At 37.1% G+C, this 26232-nt stretch overlaps 1 protein-coding gene across 2 annotated transcripts in view; it reads right to left on the bottom strand.

Annotated features, from left to right (window-relative positions):
• RAPH1 (Ras association (RalGDS/AF-6) and pleckstrin homology domains 1) overlaps positions 1 to 26232 on the bottom strand; it is a 156103-nt gene that overhangs the window by 59457 nt on the left and 70414 nt on the right. The window contains exons 3-5 of one of the 2 annotated variants that reach the window (XM_067548851.1): positions 21298 to 21403; positions 19631 to 20151; positions 6792 to 6872 (exon numbers count right to left, since the gene is read on the bottom strand). In XM_067548851.1, coding sequence (XP_067404952.1) covers positions 6792 to 6872; positions 19631 to 20151; positions 21298 to 21403 — 708 coding nt within the window. The remainder of the gene's footprint in view (positions 1 to 6791; positions 6873 to 19630; positions 20152 to 21297; positions 21404 to 26232) is intronic. The other variant, XM_067548850.1, reaches the window with a different exon arrangement.

The following is a 26232-nucleotide window of genomic DNA, read 5'->3' as shown; positions in this document are numbered from 1 at the left end:
TCTTTAAAGACATATGATCTTGTCTTTAGTTGGGCTGAATTTTCTTTTCCTGATAGCATTCAAACAATTGAATCAAGGGTTTAACAGTGCCTTTCCTAAGTTCTTGTATAAAATGAAGTTATTAAATCCTACATGCAATGCAAAGAGTAGAAAAGTTCTTGAACTTCATCCTGCTGTATGCATTAGATGAAACTTCTTAAAATTGGATATTTGTGAATATTCAAATACTCAATATTTTCCGCTTTCTTTCAGTGAAGCAGTTTTAGAGTCAGCAAACTCTTGTCAATTACTGTACACTGTAATGGTAAGCCGGTGTATTAGCTTCTGTGGAGAATGTGGAAGATTGCTGCATTATTTTTATAAAATGTGTAACTCAGTTTACTTTTTGGGTCTTGTGCTGCTTGCTCCCTGCCCTCAATAGGTGTTGGGAGTGAAAATGGGTGATCAATGGACTAGTGTGCGTCAAGTAGCCATATCTGGGTTGCATGAAAGGACTATCAAGACACAGTGGCATGTGAATAGATCCATCTGGGCAATAAACAGATATGCTAAAGAGGTGGCCAAACCAAGAAGACTGGTTCTACCACATTGGCTGGTAACTAAGCAATGGGTCATCTGATGGAGGACTTTCATCACCTGACGAGGTTGATCAGGAGGTCACCTGACAAAGGGAACTGAAAGTTATAAGAGACAGCATCTCAATAGCTATTTTTGAGATTTGGAGGCAACCTAACGCAGAGGTCAGATAGATTCCATGATCTGGAAGTCATGAACAGAACAGAGAGGAAAGATCCTGGACTCCTTAGAAGACTCTGACCAAATCCCAAAGAACCGTTAAGAGCAGTGAGATGAGGCAGGGAGTGGCATATAGGTGTTTTATTGTTTTGTCTGGATCTGTATATTTCTTGTGCTATCTATACTAATGAATGATTGGTTTTGGAACCGTTTTGCAAAGTCTATTTGCTTCAACTATTCCCTGTCCTTGAAGAGGTAAACTGAAAACCAGAGTGCACACAAAGGCTGGAGTTCTGGATAAGGGATATGCTCAAGCTACTGGGGCATCTGCAGGAGCCAGCACCAGTTTCAAGGCGCAGGCAGTTGAACTGCAGGGTCTCCAAAGTGGGTGCTAGACAGAGGATCTGTATCCTGAGAGTATGTCTAGAGATCTAAAGCCAGAGGCAGTGCTTGGCCTATGTTCAGACTCAAGAAGCTTAAGAATACATGGGTCCAGTGTGGTAGAATCCAAAAAGCAGCCTAGTGAGTGTCCTGCAGGGCAGTGGTTCTCAACCAGGGGTATGCGTACCCCTGGGGGTACGCAGAGGTCTTCCAGATGGTACATCAATTCATCTAGACAGTTGTCTAGTTTTACAACAGGCTACATAAAAAGCATTAGCAAAGTCAATACAAACTAAAATTTCATAGACAGTGACTTGTTTATAATGCTCTACATACTAGACACTGAACTGTAAGTACAATATTTATATTCCAATTGATTTATTTTATAATTACATGGGAAACATGGGAAAGTCAGCAGTTTTTCAGTCAGTGTGCTGTGAGCCTTTTGTATTTTTATGTCTGATTTCATAAACAAGTAATTTTTTAGTGAGGTGAAATTTGGGGTATACGACATCTGACTTCTGAAAGTGGTACATTAATTTGGAAAGTTTTCAGCGCCACTACTGCAGGGGAAGCTTGACGAGGGTTGTGGCAGCTTCTTGCATGGATCTCATTGCCTGATTTCTTCACAGAAAGTATCCAGGTATGGTCTCACCACAATTAATGTAAGCAACATGATGTAGCTTGTTCTGGTCATCAGAGAAAAGGCAAAAACATTTAGTGTAGAATGGAGGAAAAAACTGATTTTACAAATCAGCATTAAATACAATCTTCTTACCAGAAACATTGTCTTTTCAAGGACTATGTTTACAACACACACAAAAGGAACTCACTGTGTTTGAGTGGTTTTGCACAATAAAGAATAAATTGTCAAACTATGTTTAAAATACTTTCCTTTTATAAAATTTATTTTAAAAGGTCAAGGATAGATGTGAAGGGAAACATATGGTGGGAAGAAAACAAATGAATGAAATTAAAACAGAAAAATGCACAAAATGAAGTAAAAATAACAAATAATGTGAAGAGGCAACTCAAGCTGCATGAGATTTTTTAGTAATAGTATTTCAATTTTTGCAAGTTGCACTTAGATACCATAAAATGAACACTATATCAAAAAGGTTTCAGATCAAAACCAAGATTCTCTGATCAAATATTCTCCTCCAATAAAAGATTTATAAAAACCTAATCCATACCCTTGACAGAAGTTCTTAAAATTATAAAAATGAAAAAAATTGCAAGCTATCATATGCATAAAAATCCTTGAATTTAATCCAAATAACTGAAAATCAAATAAATATGAAAATAGAGGGATACCTCTAATAACGCCTCCAAAATTAAACTTTAATCTCAAACACGAGCAGTAAAAAAAGAGATTTAAGTACACAAATATGTTGACACAACACATTCCACCAATCACCAAAGGTTTTATGTCATCAGAAATCATATTACAAGAGCTACGTTTGAACAAAATGGACATTAAGTTCTGTTTAACTTCAATAAATATTTTTAAACTGTAAAATACTTTTCACATACAGTTCATTCAATAAAAAACAGGTTGCCCTGATGTTCATAAAAACTTGGCATATGTCTTTGTTCCAAATTACTTTTAGGACTTCAAAGATTTCTTGCATTCCTTCCTTTCTTCAAAGAAAAGGATACATCCATTATCTTCAAGCCTAAATACCAAGAGAGGTTCATGGACCAGCTGTTGGGTATAGCATTTTACAACATTTACAAAGAGCTCTCTACACAAACACTGGATTGCTTATCCTATTCTAAGAGATTCAATGCAAATAGAGCACAATTCTATCTGCTCCTTTTCACAAATACTGCAAACATATATAACTACAATGCAGTATGACCACGCATGTTTTCAAGCATTTAGAATATAAACTTCTGTACTAAACAATTCCACCCTACTGTTTGTGTACTTGACAGCTAAATAAGATAAAGGTAATATGTACCATTTTACTCAGTGTTTTCTTGTAAGAATGTAACTAAAACTAATGTCCATGTCAAGTAACAATATTAGCAGCATCACAAATCTTTTCCTGTCAATACCAATACACAATTTCTCCTTCCATGGTGACAAAATACTCAGTTACAATTTGGTAGTCTTCATTTATTTGAAAGAAGGGAATGGAGTTGGTCTGCTTAATGTGTTTTTCTTTGCTATAAACAAAGAACATCTCTGAAACCGAGACTGCAAATATTTACATCAATCTCAGGTTTTATAAACAAAAAAAATAAAAGACACCCTCATTTGTCTATATTATACTTCACTCTCAAAGGGATATTTATGAATCATCTAAGGCTTTTGAAGATTCTATTAAGAGTTTTAGCTTTCCCAAAAATAAACATGAGACAAACTTGCAAGGAAGTCTTTGTTAGACAAACTAAAACAGATGGACTCAGAGGACACGCACATAACATGATGATGATCACTGGAAAGTAATCTGTTGAAGTGTATTGAATATCCAGAAACTGTTTTCCGCCCCTTTCACAAAGAATTACAGTTTCTTTTTTTGTAAAATCAATTAATTGTTTTAATTCTTGAGGCTGGTAGGGCTCAAGAGCAGAACAAACTTCAAGTTAAAAAAAAAAAATAGCGCTGTAAAAAATTCCAACAAACACCGAAATGTTTCACACAATAATGGAATGGATTACTTCTTCCCAGTCAAATGTCTAAAACATGCATCTTGGGTTGCAAATTTATATGTAGAGACAAAAACCTGTATGTCAACTTGCTTATTTAGAAACTGGACTCTTTAGAAAAAATTTGCTTTTAAAATATGCAATAAAATACTGCATCTTGCAACTACATAATGATCAGAGTTACTACATGACAAGCCAAACACTTAACATTGGCAGAATTCATTTTTTTTAAATGTCAATAGATATCAATATTTATTTTAAGCATTTTTTCAGTTTTTATTCATTTACATTTTCACATCTGTGCAAAATTATGGGTTGTAAGCTTTTTATCTATTTAAATTTTCAGAATTGTAGGAAACCATTGGAAAATCAGACAACGGGGGGAGGACAGAATTATTTAATGACAGTAGGCACTGAGATTCAAAAAGTTAAATCTTTATAACCGTTAAAACACAAATTGCCAACATCACCTCTCAAAAAGTAAATATCCTTATATCAAATGTTAAAATTCTCAAATTTCAATGATCATCAATGGAGATACTTTTTCATCTCTGGATGTACACAGGGAAATTGACATTTACTGACAAAAAACTAATGCTTCCAAACCTACATACACATATTATTAGACATGAAAACCCAGAAGTTAACTAGGACTTGACTGCATTGCCCAACTTTACTGAATACATGAGAGTTCACATCAGTTCCTTTGTCTTAGGACGTTGGTCCTCTGAAGTTAAGAGACTTGAAGGATACTATATGGAGCAATCTCTTCATTCAGAAATAGGTGGAATATAACTAAAAGAACTTATGTTAAATTATGATCTTTGAGTACATCTGATATATCTAATAATGTATTATTCGAAAAGTGTATCGCCTTTACATTATCCAAATATTAAAATATTGTATTTCTGTAAACAGCTAAGTTTACATGTTCTTTACACTGTCACTACACTGCAAATTTCACAGTTCTTCCACCAAAAAAATCTTCTGAAATTCCTTAAGAACTTACTCCTTAACTTGCTATTCTTAGCTTTCTGTTTCAAAGAAGATTTAATCTATACCCAATCTATACCCGTTACCTAATGTGTAACATTAAGGACTTGCATTTGATCTCACAAACAATAGAACATCTTGCTACATTTCGTATGAAGTCATCTAAATCGTAAATGGATGAGGTCCTCACTGAACTTTCTCCTTTAAAATACAGTCAGTGCTACTCCATTCAAATCTACAGAAAAGTAAGGCTGTTGAAATCTACAAAGTGATCATTTTCAAATACACTATCAAATTTCATAATTTATATATACTATGAAAAAATCATGCAAATTGTTTATGGCTACACACTGCCTGGCCGTTCTGTAAACATACTGCACAGCTAGGACTTGCTCTGTTACTTAGACGGATGGAAAATAACAGCACATCACAGCAAAATATATTTACCAATGACAAAGACTACAAATATTGTAGACAAAACACTTAACTACAATTTAGCATGCATAAACTGCAATATTAAAGCCATTAATCAGATAATGAAAAATAAGAACTAAGTCAATATGCAGATGTAAAAAAAAATGACAATCAAGAACAAAGAAAACAAATGACTAACACAGAAAAGTGTTAGTGTGGTGAGGAGAAATCCCATGCAAGTTTTTCTGTATATTTTCATTCACAGAGTAATTGTTCTATACATGTGGATAGTTTTATTAAAACTAGAGTATTGTATGCAATTATTAAACAGACTGATTAATTCCTTTTATGTAGAAATTCACCTATTACTAGGATATCTGCATTTGCTGTACTCTTGTCTAACTTATCTTCTAAAATGGCTTTAGCAGAAGGAAGAATCCTGAAAAAAGCTTAAGTAAAATACTGGGTTTTGAATAAATGGATTTTCAGCAGAAGTTTTGACAAAGACTAACATGACTGATCAGGTTTGGATTGTTTTTTTGTTTTGTTTTGTTTCTACATTTATGACTTCAGCAGAAAACTAGTTATCAAATCTAAATAATATTCTATTTTCATGAGTTTCTCTTGGCCCTATTAAATATATTAAGACTACTAAATAGTTTGCCTAATTTATCCAGCTGGGGGCATTGTTGTGCAATTTATGTTTTGCAGATTCATTGTAAGATCCTGAAAAATGCTTTACAACTCCATTTTACAATCAGATCTGTTCTCAGAGAAAAAAAACTTAAAAAGGGGATGGTAACAGAAACAGCGACATCTGATAAGAAAAACCCACATTTTGGCACTTTTGAAAATTCTGTGTAAAGGTTACTAATGTAATTGCAAATGGTAATCGTATTTCCTAGTCTTCAGACTCTTATCTTTAAGATTCAAAATGACAGTATTTTTGAAGAAAAAATATGTCTAATTTGAAAGACAGACTTTAAAAAAAAGGAAATAAATTTAACTACCTTAAATTTGGTAGATAAAAGGCTTGCCTACCAAACTGAGTTTTTATACCTTTATTCTATTGTTATAAATAAATACTCAGATTTTATTCCTGGCTCTGCCATTAGCCTGCTGATGACCTTGGGCAAGTCACATCACCTCCATATGCCTCAACAACCCCATCTGTAAAACTGGGATAGTGACATTGACCTTCTTTGTAAAGCTCTAAGATTTATGGAAGAAAAGCACTATATAAGAGCTAGGTGGTATTATTATAAATCACAGAACGCATCTAGTTGAGAAATCTCATATTGGATCCTTCCCTTGGAATAGCTGAAGTTTTGCTATCCGCAATCAGGCTTTACACACTGTTTTAACTAGAGTGTAAATAGTTTATTCAAACTAGCACATTCAGGAATTAATTGCTAGAGGATAATAAGGATCAACTTAAGGAAGTCTGCAAAAAAGTACATGTTATGATACAGGCTTCTCTATAGTCTCTGCTGCTGAGGTGTTAACATATAAGGCTCAAAACACTGATGCAGTTTCTAATTGCAGGGGGCACTGATATAGCCATAGGCAAACAAATAAAAAGGAGAAAGACAGACAGACACGTTATAACTTACAGGAGTCAGCTCAGCCTCCTCTTCTGTGAAGTCAATGTGACGCTTGGACTGCTTGATGGGATGTCCCACAGAAACATTATGCTGTGAAAATGAAGGAATGGGAGAGGAGGAGTGGGAAAATGAAAGAAAAAGAAAGAGGAGGAAAAGGCACCATTTATTATCATGCAGGAAAAGCAGGAAGGAGCAGTGATGTGAACCAGTAAAAGAAAGGGAAGTGAAAATAAACATATCAAGCAACATGCAACATCCTTGCTCCCACCCTGTGGTGCAACAACGATCAATGATTTTTAGGGATAAGACTAGAAGCTTATTTTCCCTTTCTACCTACTCCAACAATCTGGAAGCAATTTATTTGTGTGTTATATTCTAGACTGCAAGGAAAGAAAATAGTAACCAATTTCTGATGAATTATTGTTGTTTATTTTCATGTAAAGAGTGTGTTATCTTTGGCCATTTTTCAGCTACACTGATACTGATTAAGAAGAAACCAGACTCAGATAATACACATTAGTAAATAACTATGGACTTCAAACCTAAAATATATTCTCCCCTCTGCACCTTTCACCCTATCTCCCCCCAAATATCCTAACACAGAAAATAATGCCACTTATTAGCACTACATTTTCTTCCTGTAACTAACTACAAATCCAAACGTAACAGTATGTTAAACTAAAATGGAAGGCTGTTTTCTGTTTTATTCATAACTAGCCAATCACAGGCAATCCTTATCCAACCGGGTAAAAATTAACCAGTATCACGAGCAAGAATGACACAGCAGCAAGACAAGAATAAATGACAGCCTCCAATTGTCAACTGTCCCTTCAGTATGTCTCATTCTATGGAGTCAAGCTCCTTTATAATCCACAAAAATCCTGAGTTTGCATTTCTGTAAATTGCAACAGTGCATTTGATTTATTAAAGAAAACTATAGAAATTCCTTTAACATTTTACACTTTACTGCTCCACTGAATGCTGCTGTGTTCCTAATTTTGGTCAGCTGTTCCAAATGTGTTTTTGGGCCAACTATGGCCAAACGAGTAATTTTGCTAATTTTACAGAAATGTAGTATCTCCCGCCCCACCTTTTCTAGTATGAATCTCTGCACTTCTTCAATATTTGTAATTATCTCGGTATCAAGAGGACAAGAAACTGATTTACAAAAAAGAAAAAAATTCTGTGCTCACATATTATTTACAAGCTCCCTTAGCAAATCATCACACCTTTTAGGGAGAGATTTTCATTGGGAGTTGGGTGCTTTTGACAGAAAACCTTTTAATTATATCACATTGTAATACCATAGCACAATTCCATTTTTCTGTTTCTCAGTTCAGATCCAGTTCCTTGGTGCACACCTGTCTCTTCTGAAGTGTGAGTTGTCCAGATATTCTTGTGAGGAAGTTATTAATTTAGAAGTTTTTAACAAGGTTTATTGATGTTTGAATTCCTGTTCAATTATTTGCTTACGGTTTGTCTAAACAGTGGGGTAATGCACACTACAGGAGTGTGATGTCTGAGTGCACTAAAACATGTTGCACATTAATTGGCCTGTATAGACACCCCCCTGCTGGTGGGCTCTAAATGTTCCCTAGTACTCTTTAATGTAGTGCTGTTTAAAACAGTACCAATTAATGAGCAACAAAAAGCACATCCCCATAGTGCACATTGCCCACCATGTACACACACCCAGTTTATCTGTATGTGTACTGTATTGACGGTACAGTATATATTATGCATCTGTACCTTTTGAGAGAGAGAGTGTCTGTCTCTCTATACACATATGTAGCAGGAAGCCTCTTTTGTATTATTTGAGATGCTTTGTTTTGTTGTGGAATAGATTCCTCACAGTTAGAGGCGTCATGAATCCCTTTCTGCTAAATTATCTGGAACTTCCAGGTGGAACCAATGGGATTTGTAAGGAAAGGGCTATTTATATTTTCCGACTGGAGTGCCCTATTCCAAACAGTCTCCTTCATCAATGGACATTTGAGGATGGGGAAAGAGAAAGTTATTTTTCTAATGGGGACACGTGAAGGAGTGAAGTGTTGAAAGGGTTAGAAATACTTTACTGGGGATAGCTGTGGTATCAACAGTGAACTCTGATTAGTCTATTGTCATCAGCAGCTCTAATAAAAAAAGTACATGCACACTTGGATCCAGGCCCAACTACTTCAAAGAAGTTCCAGTTCAGCTGATTGCTTCTGGCAAGTGTCCATATTCTCTCTATGGATCAGGAGAAAGCCCATCATTTGATCAGCCCAATGAAGGTTGGAGTCTTGAGCTAAGCTTCTTCTTCCTAGAAAAATACAGAGTTGGGCACTGGAACTTCCTATGTGTTTGAAGTCTCCAAAAGAACATTGGGCGGGAGGGGGGGGGGGAGCAGTCCTATTTAAATTCTGGGAGGTGCTAAGACAGTACATTGCTGAGAGTTATATAAGTATCTGGGCGGGCGGACATGTTCACAATATGAATCACCTGCAAGAGGCTGTTGATAAGACTTCTTAAGAAACAGATTTAGATAATAACTTGTGATAGTGGAAAAATTATTTTAAGGTTTTTTTCCTGGCATATAGAAAGTTTTCTCTTCTGTTTTAGTGGAAATGGGTTCTTCTCCTGTTTTCAACCTCCCTAAGTTTTTGGTATACAGTGCAGTACTTTTAAGAATGCCTATCTGTTTATCTCCCTCTCTCCTGCTGCTCCTTGTGTTTGCTTTTTTATACCTTTAAGAAAAATAATTTAAGGTGGGAAAGAAACAGTCTACCATGTTTGAGTTCAAACACACATGACTTTAAAATCACAGGGGGATCAGGGAGACAACACTTAGCCCTAAAACTGAATGCAATGTAAATATGGCTGTAGTGACATCATTACATCATTTATTCTACAAGTCAAATACCAAATTCCTTCATTACTGTCAATTTCACTAGTTAGCTGTGACAATCAAGATGTAAGTTTTTAATTTAACTTGAAAGAGGGCACCTCCATTAGAAGAGTGCACACTAAAACTATGTTTAGGGAATTGGTCCAGTACAGTCTCAGAAGGAAGAATGTCACCTACTGAATCACTAAGAATAGTTTCCAACATCAAGTAGATTTTCCATGGTGGTTTCCAGTCCGAGCACTAACCCAGTCTTAGCTTTACTAGCTTGTATAATCTGAAGACATACAACAAAGTGTCATGGCTGCAGGCATGGAAACCCAATAAAAATAACATGTTAATTTAAAATAATTTAACACTCAGATAATATATTAACCATAAGAAGTGTATTAACTGGAACGTTAAGATATTTCAGCAATTCAGCTAAAAAACTATTCATTAAATGGCTGGAAGTGAGAACGTGTATTTAAGCTTCCAGCACTGTGCACTGAGGTTGACACTATTTTCACAAATATTTGCAATGAACTAACAAGTTACCTAAACAAACGATAAAAAACTGATTTGCAAACGGATTTGGAATTTTAGTTTTCTATGATCTTCTATTCTAAAATTCTTCAAATTCCTCCACACAGGTCTCTCCATAATTATTCTCAACTTTCCTTTTTTGAAAAAAAAACTCAGTAAAAGAAATCAATATTCTCCAAAAAAAGACTTCTATTACGGGCTACCTTATAGATGTAGTACATCATACAAACAGAATGTCATACTGATCTTATACACAAACTACTCATGGGAGTAGCTAATACAACTGAATACTGCAACGCATAAACAAACAAGTTCCTAAAAATTACAAACTGATAAGTTTATCTTTAAGATATTTTGAAATAACCCTGTAAGTTTTGGCAAGTGAAGTCTCATTTTATTTATATTTCAGAAACATTTTAATAAATGGATTGCTGATACTTATGCTGCCAACAAAGCTGAAAGTCAGATAGTGTGTCAAGATGATGGATTCACACAATTTTCCTTTACTGTTGAACTTTTTTTTTAAAAGTCAAAAATATCATTTGTGATGAACTGTTCAAAAAAGAGGAGAAGGGGTAGAAGGAGGAGTTTTGTTAACAACCATGGTTATGTCTCATACTTATTAACTCTTTTAATTTGCTGAACTTTACAGACTAAAGAAAGGGTAATTGGAAGAACCCTAGAATACACAGTCCTTGGTGGCATATGGCCAACAATTGGAATGCCTTAAAAGAATAGGAAAAGAACCGGTTTAATTTAAAACCTTAGAGTTTAAGTCCCCAGTCCCAATTTGGTGCAAGTCAGGACTTCACATAACTACATAAATACAAACATCATCTTACATCCTTGACATATGCTAATCACACACAATTCATAGAACACAAGGAACAGAACACAGGCTCCCAAATACACATACAAAAGCCAATACTCCCCCATGTTAAAACGATGGCCAACCTAAATATAAAATAGGCCAAACTTGTTTTAAATCATCCCAAGAATAAATGAACAGATTCATGGATTATAACACTCAAAGGGACCAACGCAATCATTCAGTCTGATGCAGGCCATAGGACTTCTTTGAATTAATTCCTTTTGAATTAGACCATACATATTAGAAAAAAACTAATAAATGTAATGAAGTTCAGTGATCCAGCTCTAGTTTAAGAGAGTGAATTGCTGACTGTAGGTGGTACACAGTCAACGTTTGTCTTTTTATACATAGTTAAATATATTTATGTACATTATGGTAGTGATCACCATATAAACATATACTATTCTAAGGACTGGAAAGCTTTTGTTATACAGTGTCAGATTAAAGGTGTTAATTTAATTATGGCCAACATGCAAACCCACAAAAAGACCAAGGTATGTAGTTGCTGTGGCAGCCAAACTTTGAATTTCCTTACTTATGACTATTTTAATTCTGAACATTATCATTGCCTTACAGCGTAGTTTTATATTGAATCTGGCCCTGTAAGTTTAACATTGATATTGAATCTGGTGATTTTATTTGGCCCTGTAAGTTTAACATCTCATAGCCTGACTTAAGTTTTGAAACATTCCCCCAAAGTTCCATCAGCTTCCCATCAAAGATGCAAAGATGTACTATTCTGTGTAATTCTGGTGCAGTGCCTATTATTTTCAAATACGTACACAGAGGTTCCTTCCTTGTCCTGATTTCTATAACTTACACCTCTTAGATAATTGTAAATATGAACAAATACAAAACCGCAATTCAGTTAACTGGAATTACCTATTGCTAAGTATGTATTATCATGGTATGGAAGCCAGAATCTCCTCCTGTCATACAAACTGAATTAAGGATGTTAAGAACTGTCACATTAGAAAAAAAATGCAGTATTGTGTCAGAAACCAAATGGCAGACTTCAAAATTATCTGCAACCCCTTCACTGAATATACACAGGACCCAAACAATGACCACCCATGAATGGATCTTTTCACCACACATCAAACACAAAAACTAGCTGAATGGGCATAACTGATGTTCTGTTTCACTCTCCCCACCATTTCCCTCTTTCCCTCTACTGCTGCCCTATAAAGGGTGCACTGCAAGAAATCCTCTCTATGGGGACAGAATTAGTCAAACCATGATCCACTTTCCTTCCCTTTATTAATATGATTATTAAATTAGAAGCTTTACCTATAAGTTATGTTTCTGCATCTCAGAATGTTCAGACTGAATCTTTGGGTCAGTCATTCATTATGTAAGTAAAAGGGAGAACACCAATCAAACTGCAATGTCATCTAAGATGCAAGTATTAACCCACCTAGTGATTTGTGAAATAATGTAACCAAACTGCATTAACCAAACTGCATTATTGCAAATATTTCACCAAGGCTTCCCTTCTCTCTACCAAGAAGTGATTATAACCTACAGAGGGAACCTATGGGCAAACAGAAGTTCCCATTACTCCCAAGCCAAGGTATCCTTAGAGACTTTACCTTTCCTAGGCCTCAAGTGAATAACTGAAAACCCTAATTTCTTTCTAGACATATTTTCAGATTAACCTTCTATAAAGCTATAAAAATGATGGGTGTTTTCATTTAGTTACACCTAGTTTTTTGTCATTAATTTTCATTATTTTTTTGTCTCTGATGATTCCAATAAAACCTGGAGGAGGGGGAAAAAAAGACAGTTCCTTAAATCACTTTGCTGCTGAATTAGACAAGGAAAGATGTCAAAAGGCTGCAGAGCTGCCAAGTCATTGACCCTTCTTGTAGAAACTATTGTAGCAAAGAAAGATTTCAAAAGCCGGCAGTCTTAGGGACGTAGATGGTCAAAAGGGAGAGAAGGCAGAGAGAGTAAAAGACTAAACTCAAGGTTCCATGTAAGGACAACTTGCCTAATACGGATTTGGTAAGGAGGGACCACTTAGGGATGCAAGTCAAAGACTTTGTCCATGGAAATTTTACTTACAGATCTGCACAATTCTCTTAACGATTTGTCATTTTCACTATGAGCAAGAGGGTAGAATACAGCCACAGCACAGAGACACTCAGGGTGTCTACACTGGTGGTGGTGGTCAACAGGAAGTACGCAAGCTATGTAATGAAGCTTTCGTATCTCCTGTCGAGGTACTTACACTGACGTATTGCGGCGCCTTCACGCCACTGCGTCGATGGGAGACGCCCTCCCGTCGATGCAGCTTTACTTTTTTCAGGAAGGTGGACTAATTGAGTCGAATGGAGAGCACTCTCTGATCGACTGAGCAGGTCTACACAGACCCACTCAATTGATGCCACTGCATCCATCTCTGCTGCCACAGCAGTGTAGACATACCCTTAGTCTTTGAAGACAATCTTAAATGCAAGTAAGAGAAGAGAAAGTAACTGCTTTGTGCAGATACCACACGAGAAACCTTTTCCAAATCCTACAGGAGACACCTTTCCCTATTAGTTCAACAAGTTAGAACAGACAATACAGTAGTGGTTGTCTAAAACTGTCTTTTCTGTCAAGAAATCTCTGAAACTGTGTGCTCCAGCCTATTCCCTCAACTGCAACTGAACAAAAGGACAAGATTTGAAGGTTGTTTCTTTCTTTTTCTCCAGTTATTCCTGCCTGGTTTGTAACAGAAGTTCCAAAGTTTTGCTTGGATGTGTAATAGAGCTAGATAGGAGAAAAGGAGTTTAGGCTTTTCATGACTGGCCAAAAAGGCACTCAAGGGTTTACTTTAAAGAGTTCCTCATCTAAGGTCTTTTGACCAACAGCCCACATCGTAATGGCTATAAGCTTTTTTCCTCTTGTTGTCCAGAAGTATAGTATAGCCAGAGTAATCACCTCACTAAAAGAAGCCATAGCAAAGGCTAAGATGGCCTGAGTCATGAAGATAAATGCTAAATCACATTGGTCATACACCTTTTGGAAGGACATAGGCAGTTCTGGTGGAAAGAGCCTGGAACCCTCCCAGTCTTCACTGGATAGTGAGCCACCAAAGAAACAAATAAAAAATGACAAGTTTTGCAGAAGCCTTGCACCATTCTTATTTTGGGGAGGAATCCTGCCTTTCTTTTTTCAGTTGTGAGGATGGATTTAGTCAAGCACAGGTTACTGTGGAGTCTATTTTTGAGGTATCAAAAATAGGAATGTGTGTCAGTGGACGAATGGAGAACCTCATCGTCTCATTTTTCTCTCTCAACAAATAAGGGGAAGTTCCTGTGAGATAATGAATTTAATTCTAAATAGTTAAATGAGTCTTCAAAAATAAGGCAACCTCTCTAACAGAGGAGTCAGGCACTTCCTCAGGGTAGTGAGATTAAACAGATCAGACAAAAAGTGTAGTAAAACAAAGCATCCCTGTTAAATGGATTGGATGTAGCTACCATTAACCCAAAGAAGGGAAACAGGATTTGGCTCACACACTCAACTCAAATGATTAACAGACCCTTGTTACCTTCCTCAAAGAGAGCATTCTTATCAATTTATCTGGCCAGAGAAACAATAGACACATTCTTATGTGAAGCAGACAGTCTCTTTATGTTAAAAAGGGGAGTGGTTTACAAGGCCAGCTCATACTCATGTCTGTGACAGTTTTCAGGTTTCTCAGACTTGCAATCAATGGTTCAGAGTTGCAAAAGCAGTTGAGACTAACAAACCCAGTAATCATGGATTAGAGTAATCTGCCACACACACTTATGCACACAAAAAAGCAATTTCCTCCCCTCCTCTTCTATCTTCTTCTAATCTGCTTTTTTATTTGTTGTGATTAACACATTTTTTTTAAAAAAAGATCTACATTATCAAGGAGCAGTAGACTGCTTTTTACTCACTCCACAGCAAGAACTAGAAAATCCAGGAAAAACAAAAGGCAGGACAATATCTTCTTTGCTCCAAAACCTTTGGAGCAATCTGACTGATGCTTCAGCATATAATTTGCAAGATAAGAGTGACTGAGACAAGAATCTCAAACTACTGAATCAGTTGCAGAAAATACCTTGCACTAAAAAGGTAACATACAAATCCAAGTTTTTTCTATACTATACATATCTACCAAAAAATCAATTTGTGTAACATCTTTGTCTACTCAGACTGAATTAGATCCATAGGTGCTATTTACTGCATAGAGAAAAACACACAGGAAGGAACAGAACAGTTTATACATTTTTAGCCTATTTTAGTGCTTTGGTGGCCATAGGATAACTTACTGTTCATAAGGCAATGCCATGTATTAAACTGATGAATTTTTTGAGTGTTTTGGAAGAAATGGATAAAAGTCTTCAATGAAGATGAACATAAAAATTCAGTACCATTAAAGGTTTTTTGAAGGTCAAACATCAGACTACAAAAATATATTTACTGGATTAATAAATGAACTATCTCATGAGTCAGACTGACAGGATTGTTTGGGTTTTTTTTAACCATAGCTTCAACGATTCAGTACATTATTGGCAACTGTTTCACTTAAAACACTGACCTCAAACTTTGTACATATATACTTCTGAAGCTACACTCATGTACAAGGCAGCTGGGAGAGAACAGGCAATGATAATTACACTCACTTTAATTTCCACGGATAGGGAAATGTCTTCCCAAAGTTTCACCTTTGCTCAAGATGGTATTGGGTTTCTATCCTCCTCCAAAGATCCAAAAAACAAACTAAACAAACCCCATTATACTAAAGAAATACAGAACAAACTAATTGCAAGGATAATAATACATTGAATAAAGGAAGATTGTAGAAGATTGGCTCTGACTTCCAAGTCTGCCTCAATTGGTTTTCAAATGTTTAGAAGAGGATTTAACAAGTGGCAGCAACGGCTCAGGCTGCAAGAAAGACCCTTTGACTTTTTTTTTTTTGTTTAACTTAAAACAGGCACACCTCCAGTTAAGAGAACACTGATGAAGTACCGCTTATGTAAATAAAATCAAAATGAGCTGTTCATGAATTTCTAAACGTTCTACATAAATATTAAATACAAACGTGGCCTTGAGAAGTTCATGATCCGCAGCCCAAGCTATAGCATTCAGTCTTTACAACAGATAAACATATTTCTACCTTATACTTATAGTTGGATGAGTCATTCTTCTCCTTGAGCTGGAGTGAAATATAGCACAGCATTCAAACTGGGTTAATTATTTATAAAAACTAAGCCCCATTTGTTCCTGTTATCTCATTTGAATAGAAAGGAAACTATAAAGTGTGTGTATCAGTACAGCAGACTTCTGAATGACAATTAGGTTATCAGAATTATTTTGTAGAGTCATTAAAGCATCATGTGTAAACCTTTCTTATTGAAGCCCTCTGATTCATTAGTATGTTTTTCCATATCCATGTGTATACCTCCAGTTGCTCCAAATGTGCATCTCAAATTAATTTGGAATTTCCTGAAGAATTTAATTGTTGGTGCTCAAGCAATATTATCTCATCACACAGATGCAACATGCCCAATATGACACCAAAAATCTCAAAAGAACATTTACAATCTGACAGGTCAGAGAGTAGTTGATGGATTTCTTTTTTATGGACTGTTTCAGGACTGTATCATGTTGGTATAAGTATAGCTCTCTCTATTTTGAATATCCAGTCATCATTTCGATTTCTGCAAGTGATGCAGCATTTAAGATTTGTGAAAGAAAAATTCTTCCAAAGGCACAATGGGATATAAATATGAAGTTTCAAAGGCACTCAGTAAGTTGCCACGTATATAATGTATCCTCTTTCTTGTCTATTCTAAAAAAATTTACTTTTTTTTTTTTTTTTTTGCCTGGGAGCTAACAGCAAAATGATTTGTCATAGAAATGAAGAGGATGTCAAACTGGGATACTTTTTGAAGAGAGAGAGAGAATTCAGGCCTGAAGAAAAATAGCCTATATATGAAAAAAGCAAGAACTTCAGGTAATACACCAAATAATCTCTTACTATTGAACGTTTGAGTTTATCATATAATTTGCAATGTACTATATTGTATAATGCTGTAAAATCAATACTAGATTATCTGAATTATGCATGTTATTTCTCTTTCTACATAAAACTAAAATAATTCATAGCATAATATTTATTTTTCCACAATTTTTTGAAATTGAGTTGTAACACAAAGGTGACATCTCTGGACAATGTCATCATCTTAAAGGCTATGCTAATCAGATTAGTTTTAAGTACATTAACATTATCAGCAAAGAAAATGAAAAGGTCCTTTATGAAGTGGATGACCAAATCTATCATAGCCCCCCACACATCAATTTCTCCACAAATACTTTTCAAAAACCATGGTTTAAAATAGTTATAAGTGCCTTTCCAGATTCTAGTACTGGAATTCCTGAACATTTAACCTAGTAATTTTTTTAATATTTAAAATATAGAAAACATTAAAACTGTAAAAGATAGGGTGGTGGGAAGCCCCTCCAAAAATGCCTTACGCCTGCTTGAAAGGAATCTTTTTTTAAAAGAAGCAAGAGAACCAACATCTTCAGTATAGCTAAGAAAAAGCTAACCATCAGTCACCCTTTACCACATTGAATACCACATTTCACAGGAGTGAAATCAGGAAGGCAAAATCATAACTGGAGATTCAGCTAGCAAGGGATGTGAAGGGTAACAAGAAGCGTTTCTACAGGTATGCTAATAACAAGAAGATGGTCAAGGAAAGTGTGGGCCCTTTACTGAATGGGGGAGGCAACCTAGTGACAGATGATCTGGAAAAGCTGAGGTACTCAATGGTTTTTTTGCCTCTGTCTTCACAGACAAGGTCAGTCCCCAGACTACTGAACTGGACAGCACAGAATGGGGAGGAGGTGAGCAGCCCTCACTGCTGAAAGAACAGAGTCAGGACTATTTAGAAAGACTGAATATGCACAAGTCTCTGGGACAGGATACAATGCATCCGAGAGTGCTGAGGGAGTTGGCTAATGTGATTGCAGAGCTATTGGCCATTATCTTTGGAAACTCGTGGCGACTGGGGGAGGTCACAGATGATTGGAAAAAAAAGCAAATATCGTGTCCATCTTCAAAAAAGGGAAGGAGGAGGATCTGGGGAACTACAGATTGGTCAGCCTCACCTCAGTCCCTGGAAAAATCGTGGAGCAGGTCCTTAAGGAATCCATTTTGAGGCACTTGGAAGACAGAAAGGTGATTAGGAACAGTCATGGATTCACTAAGGGCAAGTCAGGTCTGATTAACCTGATTGCCTTCTATGATGAGATGACTGGCTCTGTGGATGTGGGGAAAACTTTAGCAAAGCTTTTGATGTGGTCTCCCACCATATTCTTATCAGCAGTTAAAGTAGTATAGGTTGGATGAATGGACTATAAGATGGATAGAAAGCTGGCTGGATCATTAAGCTCAAAGGGTAGCAATCAACGGCTCAATGTCTAGGTGGCAGCTGGTAACCTGTGGAGTGTCCCAGGGGTTGGTGCTTGGGACGATTTTGTTCAACATCTTCATTAATGAACTAAAGGATAGGATGAATTGCACCCTCAGCAAATTGGCAGATGACACTAGCTGGGGGAAGTGGTAGATACACTGAAGGGCAGGGATAGAATACAGAGTGACTTAGACAAATTAGAGGATTGGGCCAAAAGAAATCTGATGAGGTTCAACAAGGACAAGTGCAAAGTCTTGCACCTAGGACTGAAGAATCCCATGCACTGCTACAAACTAGGGACCGACTGACTATACAACAGTTCTGCAGAAAAGGACCTTGGGGTTACAGTGCACAAGAAGCTGGATATGAGTCCACAGTGTGCCCTTATTGCCAAAACAGCTAACGACGTATTGGGCTGCATTAGTAAGAGTATTGCCAGCAGATGGAGGGAATTGATTATTTCCCTTTATTCAGCATTGGTGAGGCCTCATTTGGAGTACTGTGTCCAGTTTTGGGACCCCCACTACAAAAAGGATGTGAACAAGTTGGAGAGAGTCCAGCGGAGGGCAACAAAAATTATTAGGGGGCTGGAGCACAAGACTTATGAGGAGAGGCTGAGGGGACTAGGCTTGTTTAGTCTGCAAAAGAGAAGAATGAGGGGGGATTTGATAGCATCCTTTAACTACCTGAAAGGGGGTTCCTGGGACGATGGAACTAGGCTGCTGTCAGTGGTAGTAGATGATAGAACTAGGAGGAATGGTCTCAAGTTTCAGTGTGGGAGGTCTAGGTTGGATAGTAGGAAAAGGTTTTCCCCAGGAGGGTGGTGAAGCACTGGAATGGGTTACCTAGGGAGGTGGTGGAATTTCCATCCTTAGAGGTTTTTAAGGTGTGGCTTGACAAAGCCCTGGCTGGAATGGTTTAATTGGGGTCGGTCCTGCTTTGAGCAGGGGGTTGGACTAGATGACCTCCTGAGGTCCCTTTCTAACCCTAATCTTCTATTATTCTATGAATATTCATATGCATAGCCATAAGCACCATTATGGAAGGACTGAAAGAGATGAGTAAAACAAAGTTTTTAAAAAGTTTAAATAGAACCTATACTGAAATAACGATACACTACCTCAGTAATCGGTTGCCCTTGCTGTTTCAAATCCAGTTCCTGAGGTCTTGTCATTTTATCAATATCCAAGGAGTCCATGCTGGATGCTGCAGAGGTTACGCTCGAACGGGATGAGTTGCTAATGGAGCGCACTTCAGCATCACTCACTGTGCCAGCTGATGCTGTCCTCCTGTGCTGAGCAGTAACTACAGGTTTAGCATCTTCCATTACAGATTGCTGGGCAGCTTCATCCATGCTCAAAGAAGCCTTCTCTAATTGGGCAGTGATGTCATCCAAGGAAAAGTTGGCATTTGAAGGCTTAGTTACCCTACCAGATGAAGAGGACGATTCTTTTATACTGCTGTGTTTAGAGGAAATTCGACCAGCAGGTGGTTTCTTGGCTACTTTTGCTTCTGTGGCTAGACGTTTCATTGAAGCACTGTTTGCTGACTGTGACCCAATGCTGCTGAGCTCCTGCTCTATGGAACAAAGATCAGCCATGAGGGCATCCAAATCCACAGTCTCCCCCTGATTCAGGGCTTCTGCAATGAACAATAGGCATTAGTTTGCTTATGATTAACTCATTTCTCAAGCCTGTTCTCCTAGCAGTGCCACTTTGCAATGGACAAAGTAGAAATAATAATTTCACCACTCTGAATCTACAGCATTCAGAATAAAAAGTAGTTTTTAAAATTTAATTTAATTTCAAGTGTCGGTAATGGAAGCCTATAATGTCAGTAATTTTTTTTTTAAATTAACAGAAATGTATAATGAGCTATCATCTGGTTAAAACCCCTGAGTGACATTTTTGAAGCAGTACAGAGGTGTTTGCCACACATTTTTTATTAATTTTATTGGAAGATGTGTGGCAAAATCCCCCTCACTGGTTTGAAAACCTCAACCCATTTTTTTTAAATGCAAGTTTCCTGTACTACTGCCAGAGTCATATAAAGAAAAACTAAGTTTTTTTAATTAGCTTTTTTGTGTTTTTGTTTAACCTAAATATTGCACCTAATTACTACATTTCCCCTCTCACGTGCAACCTTAATTAGCTTTTTTTCCCCATTTCCATCCAACGTGGCTTAAGGAACAAATTTATCAATTTACTCTTTCATTAAAAAGATTATCGGAATAATTGTTCTTTACAAATAAGTAGATTTTGATTCTTAGACATTAGCTACCGAGAGACACCCAGTCTGGGACACTATGGGCTAGTCTACACTTAAAACATACAGCAGCACATTTGTATCGGTACAGCTGTGCCGCTGTAAGAACTTTTGTGTAGCTGCATTATTTCGATGTGAGGGAGCTCTCCTGCCAACATAATAAAACTCCCTAAATGAGCGGCAGTAACTATGTTGGTGGGAAAGCATCTCTCGCCGACATAGGACTGTCCCCACAAGTACTTATTCCAGCAAAATTTACGTCGCTCACGGTTGTACTTTTTTCACACCCCTGACCGACAAAAGTTTGCCAGTAAAAGTGCTATTATAGACAAGGCCTAAGAATTCCGTGTCACAAACAGGATAATACAGTTTCAGCAAACTAGGAAATGATTCCCTAGTATGTCTGGATGCTATGTTTAATCCTGTAGGATTTTAAGATTTTATAAGATCACTGCTTTCTGCTAGAAGAAATATTCATTCAATGTTAGAAATAAATTGAGGGGTTCAGATAATTCTGTTTACCATTCAGATTGTACATAGAAAAACGATAGGAGAAATTGGCAATATTGGTTTCTTGGCGAAGAGGGGATTTCTTTACTGGCTCCACGGGTTTGTCGGTATCCAAACTCTAAAAAAAAAGTACAAAAGAGATAAAAGAAGCTAGAATAAAGTTTGTATTTAATATAACAAGAACAACAATATTACAAACAGGGATGAAAGCTTAATTTCAATGGGAGAAATGTAATCTAAAAAATGAGTTCTCTTTTGTAGGATTTGCTCTAGAACAGAAAAGTATTCAGTTATCATATTACTGAGATTAACGTCAACTGTCCAACTAGAAGAGATGTTAAAATTCATTCTGCTGCTATGGAGCTGAAAGGAGGGAAAGTATATTCTTATACTTATTTTTCAGTATTATTGTTCTACCTTGTCATTCTGAAAGAATTACTTTACTAAGAAGAGTTTCTACAGTTACCTGGATCAGTTTGACTATTAATGTAATTAAAAAAATAGCTAACATATCAGAAGCAAAGACTTTTTAAAGTAAATTTGCCTAAGTTATCAAATGATCTTTACTAATATGGACTATTGTTTTTTAAATATAGTAAAGAAAGTGAGTTTCATTCCAGTTTATGAGAAAGAGTATTTTGGGCATATATTATCTATGATGGCTTTAAGAACAAATACAGATGTGTAACAGAATACTTTAGCAACTGTTATGTGATTAGATATATTAGACAGTATGAATATTTTATCATCATAATAAAAATGCTTAATACATTTAGTTTGTATGTAAATTCATGTTCTGTCATTTTTATAATCATAGAAATGTAGAGCTGGAAGGGACCTCCAGAAAGTCATCAAGTCCAGCCCTCTGTGATAAGGCAGGACCAAATAAACCTAGACCATCCCTGACAGTTGTTTGTCCAACTTGTTTTTAAAAGCTTCCAATGATGGAGACTCCATGACCTCCTTTGGAAGCCTATTCCACAGCTTAACGATATAGTTAGAAAGTTTTTCCTAATATCTAACCTCATCTCCCTTGCTGCAGATTAAGCCCTTTACTTCTTGTCCTACCTCCAGTGGTCATGGAGAACAATTGATCACCATCCTGTTTATAACAGCCCTTAACATACTTGAAGACTTATCAGGTCGCCCTTCAGCCTTCTTTTCTCAAGACTAAACATGCCCAGTTTTTTCAATCTTTCCTCATAGGTCAAGTTTTCTAAACCTTTTATCATTTTTGTTGCTTTCTGCTGGATGCTTTCCAGTTTCTCCACATCATTCCTGAATTGTACTCCTGCCGGGGGGCCTCACCAGTGCTGAGTAGAGCAGGAGATTTATCTCCTGTGTCTTACATACAACGTTCCTGTTAATATACTCCAAAATCATATTAGCCTTTTTTGCAGCTGTAGCACTCTGAGAACTCATATTCAGTTTGTGATCCCCTATAAGCCCCAGATCTTTTTCATAAGTACTACCACCTAGACAGTTATTCCCCATTTTGTAGTTGTGCATTTGATTTTTCCTTCCTAAGTGACATACAGTCCACTTGTCTTTATTTAATTTCTTCTTGTTGAATTCAGACCAATTCTTCAATTTGTCAAGGTCATTCTGAATTTTAAACCTGTCCTCCAATGTGCTTGCAACCTCTCCCAGCTTAGTGTTATATGCACATTTTATGCACACTCTCTACTCCATTATCTAAGTCATTAACGAAAATATTGAATAATCCTGGATCCAGGATTGACCCCTGTGGGACCTCACTATGTACGTTCTCTCAATTTGACAGCAAGTCATTGATAATTACTCTTTGAGTACAGTCTTTCAACCACTTGTGTGCCCACCTTATAGTAACTTCATCTAGATACATTTCCCTACTTTGCTTAGAAGAATGTCATGCAGAACTGTGTCAAAAGTCTTACTAAAATCAAGGTATATCACATCATCTGCTTCCCTTCATCCACTACATTAGTAATCCTATCAAAAAAGGAAATTAAGTTGATTTGGTATAATTTGTTCTAAACAAATCCATGCTGACTATTCTTTATAACCCTATTATTCTTCAGGTACTTATAAATTAATTGTTTAATAATTTGCTCCAGTATCTTTCCAACTATTGAAGTTAGGCTGACTGGTCTATAATTCCCTGGGTCCTCCTTGTTCCCCTTTTTAAAGTCAGGTACATTTGCCCTTCTCCAGTCTTCTGGACCCTCTCCTGTCCTCCATGAGTTCTCAAAGATAATTGCTAACAGCTCCAAGATTGCTTCATCTAATTCATTAAGTACCCTAAGATAAATTTCATCAGGCCCTGCTCACTTGAATATATCTAACTTATCTAAATAATCTTTAACCTGTTCTTTCCCTGTCTTGGCTTGCATTCCTTCCGCTCTAGTTGTCAATGTTAACTGTGTTGAGTATCTGGTCATCATTAACTTTTTTAATGAAGACTGAAGCAAAATTGGCATTGAAGTACCTTGGTTTTCTTGATGTTATCAGTTACTAGCTCTCCTTCCCCACTAAGTAGAGGATTTACACTTTCCTTGTCTTTCTCTTGCTCCTAATATATTTAAAGAACCTCTTATGTGAAATGTGAAAATAGCTATGTGAAATTACTGACAAGGTACTGGGAGCTATCGCTCACCAAGACAAAGGACTTGTCACAAAGGAAAGTTATAATGGTATATGGTAGGGTGCAGTTTAACTCTCTGCGTGAACACTTATCCCAGTGTGCATCTTTCTGACTTAGCTCATGTTACTTCAGAAGCTGTTTAAGCTAAGGAAAAAAAAAAGTCACTCTCTTATTCCAGAACAGAGGCAGCTTTAATGAGGTTTCATGGATTCAATTGCACCCTCAGAAATCATGAAAACAGGGGTGCAAAACAAGGCAATCATACAGCCTGGTGCAAAAGAGAGGTCCCAGAGGTGGGAAGGCTTGGAGAGTGAGCTCACCACCCATACTCACTCCGAAGGATCAGCTCCAGTGCCTGGGCCCATCTCCCCGCTCTGGTTGTTGCGACCTGGTGCATGGGGTTGCAATGCCAAACCCGAGTAGCGCTGAAACACTATGCACCAGGTCCCAACATACATAGCAGGGAGCCAGGCCCAGTACCACAGGACATGAAATGCCACTGCAGGGTTAGTGGTGGAAGTGGGGGAGCTCTCATTCCAGCTGCATTCCTCAAGGGCCACCCCTCTGCACTGGGTCAGGATTAGGATTGCAGAGGTGGGGAAGAAGGCGCTTCTGCAAGTGCTCAGTGTCCCCTTGGCAGTTTAGTATAGTGCACCCATTGAAACAGAAGGCTACATCTGCCAGTTTCAGAATGATGTCTACATGGAGAGTAATAATTATATCACCAAAGGCATATCTGTAGACTAGTATAACTGAAAAAAACTCCAATGTAGACAGGCCCAAGTCGCCTAAAAGAAACTGTTTCATATGAAGAAGTAAGTTTTATGCATTACCAGAGATTTTATTTACATTTTTAATTTTTCCATCCAGAGGTGGGGAGGGGGAGCTAAAAGAAAGAGATTCCCAAACTTTAGGGAAGGAAGATCTAATTCCTGAATGTCTTTCAGCTTCCAAGCTAGCTATGTAGCATTAGTTTGGCAGTTGAACCTCACACATAGAAAAAATAATTTTTCTTCTCTATTTCTTTCTTATCTTTCAACTCCTTTTGAACTATATACTTTTACATCTTTTTTCCTGTTCATCCAACAGCATTAATTCTGTCAGATCTCCTCCTCCCCCAACTCATCTTGTTTCAGTCTTTGCCCTCACTTGAGCTTGAAAAATCCAAGTGACAAAGGTGAATGTGGGGGCTTAACTCATCAATTTCTGCAGGATTTAAGTTCTCTCTTTAGGGAGAAAAATATCATTTCTATTCCTTATAACTGGGAAGACAACTATCTAAATGTAAACAGAATGTAAATCAGTGATTTACCACTGTCTTCCTTAGGCTGCAAACAGATGGCTCTAGTGCCTCTACTGGTTTCCAGGGATTTCCCAACCAGCACCTCAGTGAAAATGTGCCTATTTAGAATCTAACAGGCAACAGTAAAACTGTCAGGAATCATGTGAGTTACAAACTGCTGCTACTGGGTACAGTTGTAACTATTAGTAAAGGTAGGCACTGGAATTATTTGTGGGTGATGAGGACCAATATAGAAACTGAGGAGGGTGTGAGTAGGAGAGGCTTAATTCTTCAGATTGAACGCATAGCCTTTGGCCCTTTTGATAAACTAATCTGTTTAGCAAACAAGTTTTGATGAGGAGTATGTAACATTATGTATAGTGCAGAATTAATGAGTTACCAAATGACTTTGTGCCCCTTGAAAATGTATACAGACAGGTTCTAATGACAGCAATAGAACCAGTTCTAACCTAGACCTTTTGAAGGTGAATTGGTGAGTTTTATACGACTGCTAAAAATGCTGGTTGGCTAGAGCAAATCAAGACAAAATCTTGAATGGAACCAAAACAGAAAATAAGACAGTCCTTAACACCTGGCACTAGAAAGCAGGATATCCTGCTGCTAACCACTAATGCAAAATGCATTAGTGCTAAGTGGCATAAGGTACTGGCCACAAGTGCTACAGGGTTAAGACTATATTTTGTAACACTTTTATTGGGGTGGAGGTTAGGGAGGGCAAAGTGAGTCCAAAAGATCTCATGGGCACCATAAAGCTTAAACATGTCCTTTAAAATATTTTCCATCTGGGAAAGAATCTTACTTTCATACCCAATGAACACCCAGTGAACCTGGGAAAGAAAAATCCAAATTCAAGTTCAGAGAAGACAAACCTGTTTTCCCATTGCTCCAATAGTCCAGCTGGAACAGAGCAATGACTGCGCTAGGAATGTGTGCAGGGATACTCTGGATTTCTTGCAAGTGCTAATTATGCTCATGCAAAACCTTAACTGTGATCTTAGCTATGTTAAGAGACAATAACTTT

This window comes from Emydura macquarii, unplaced genomic scaffold, assembly GCF_026122565.2.
Source record: "Emydura macquarii macquarii isolate MOO-44397 ecotype Brisbane River unplaced genomic scaffold, CSIRO-AGI_Emac_v2 contig_1253, whole genome shotgun sequence".
Lineage (NCBI taxonomy): Eukaryota > Metazoa > Chordata > Testudines > Chelidae > Emydura > Emydura macquarii.
This window is presented reverse-complemented; position numbering and strand designations above follow the sequence as displayed.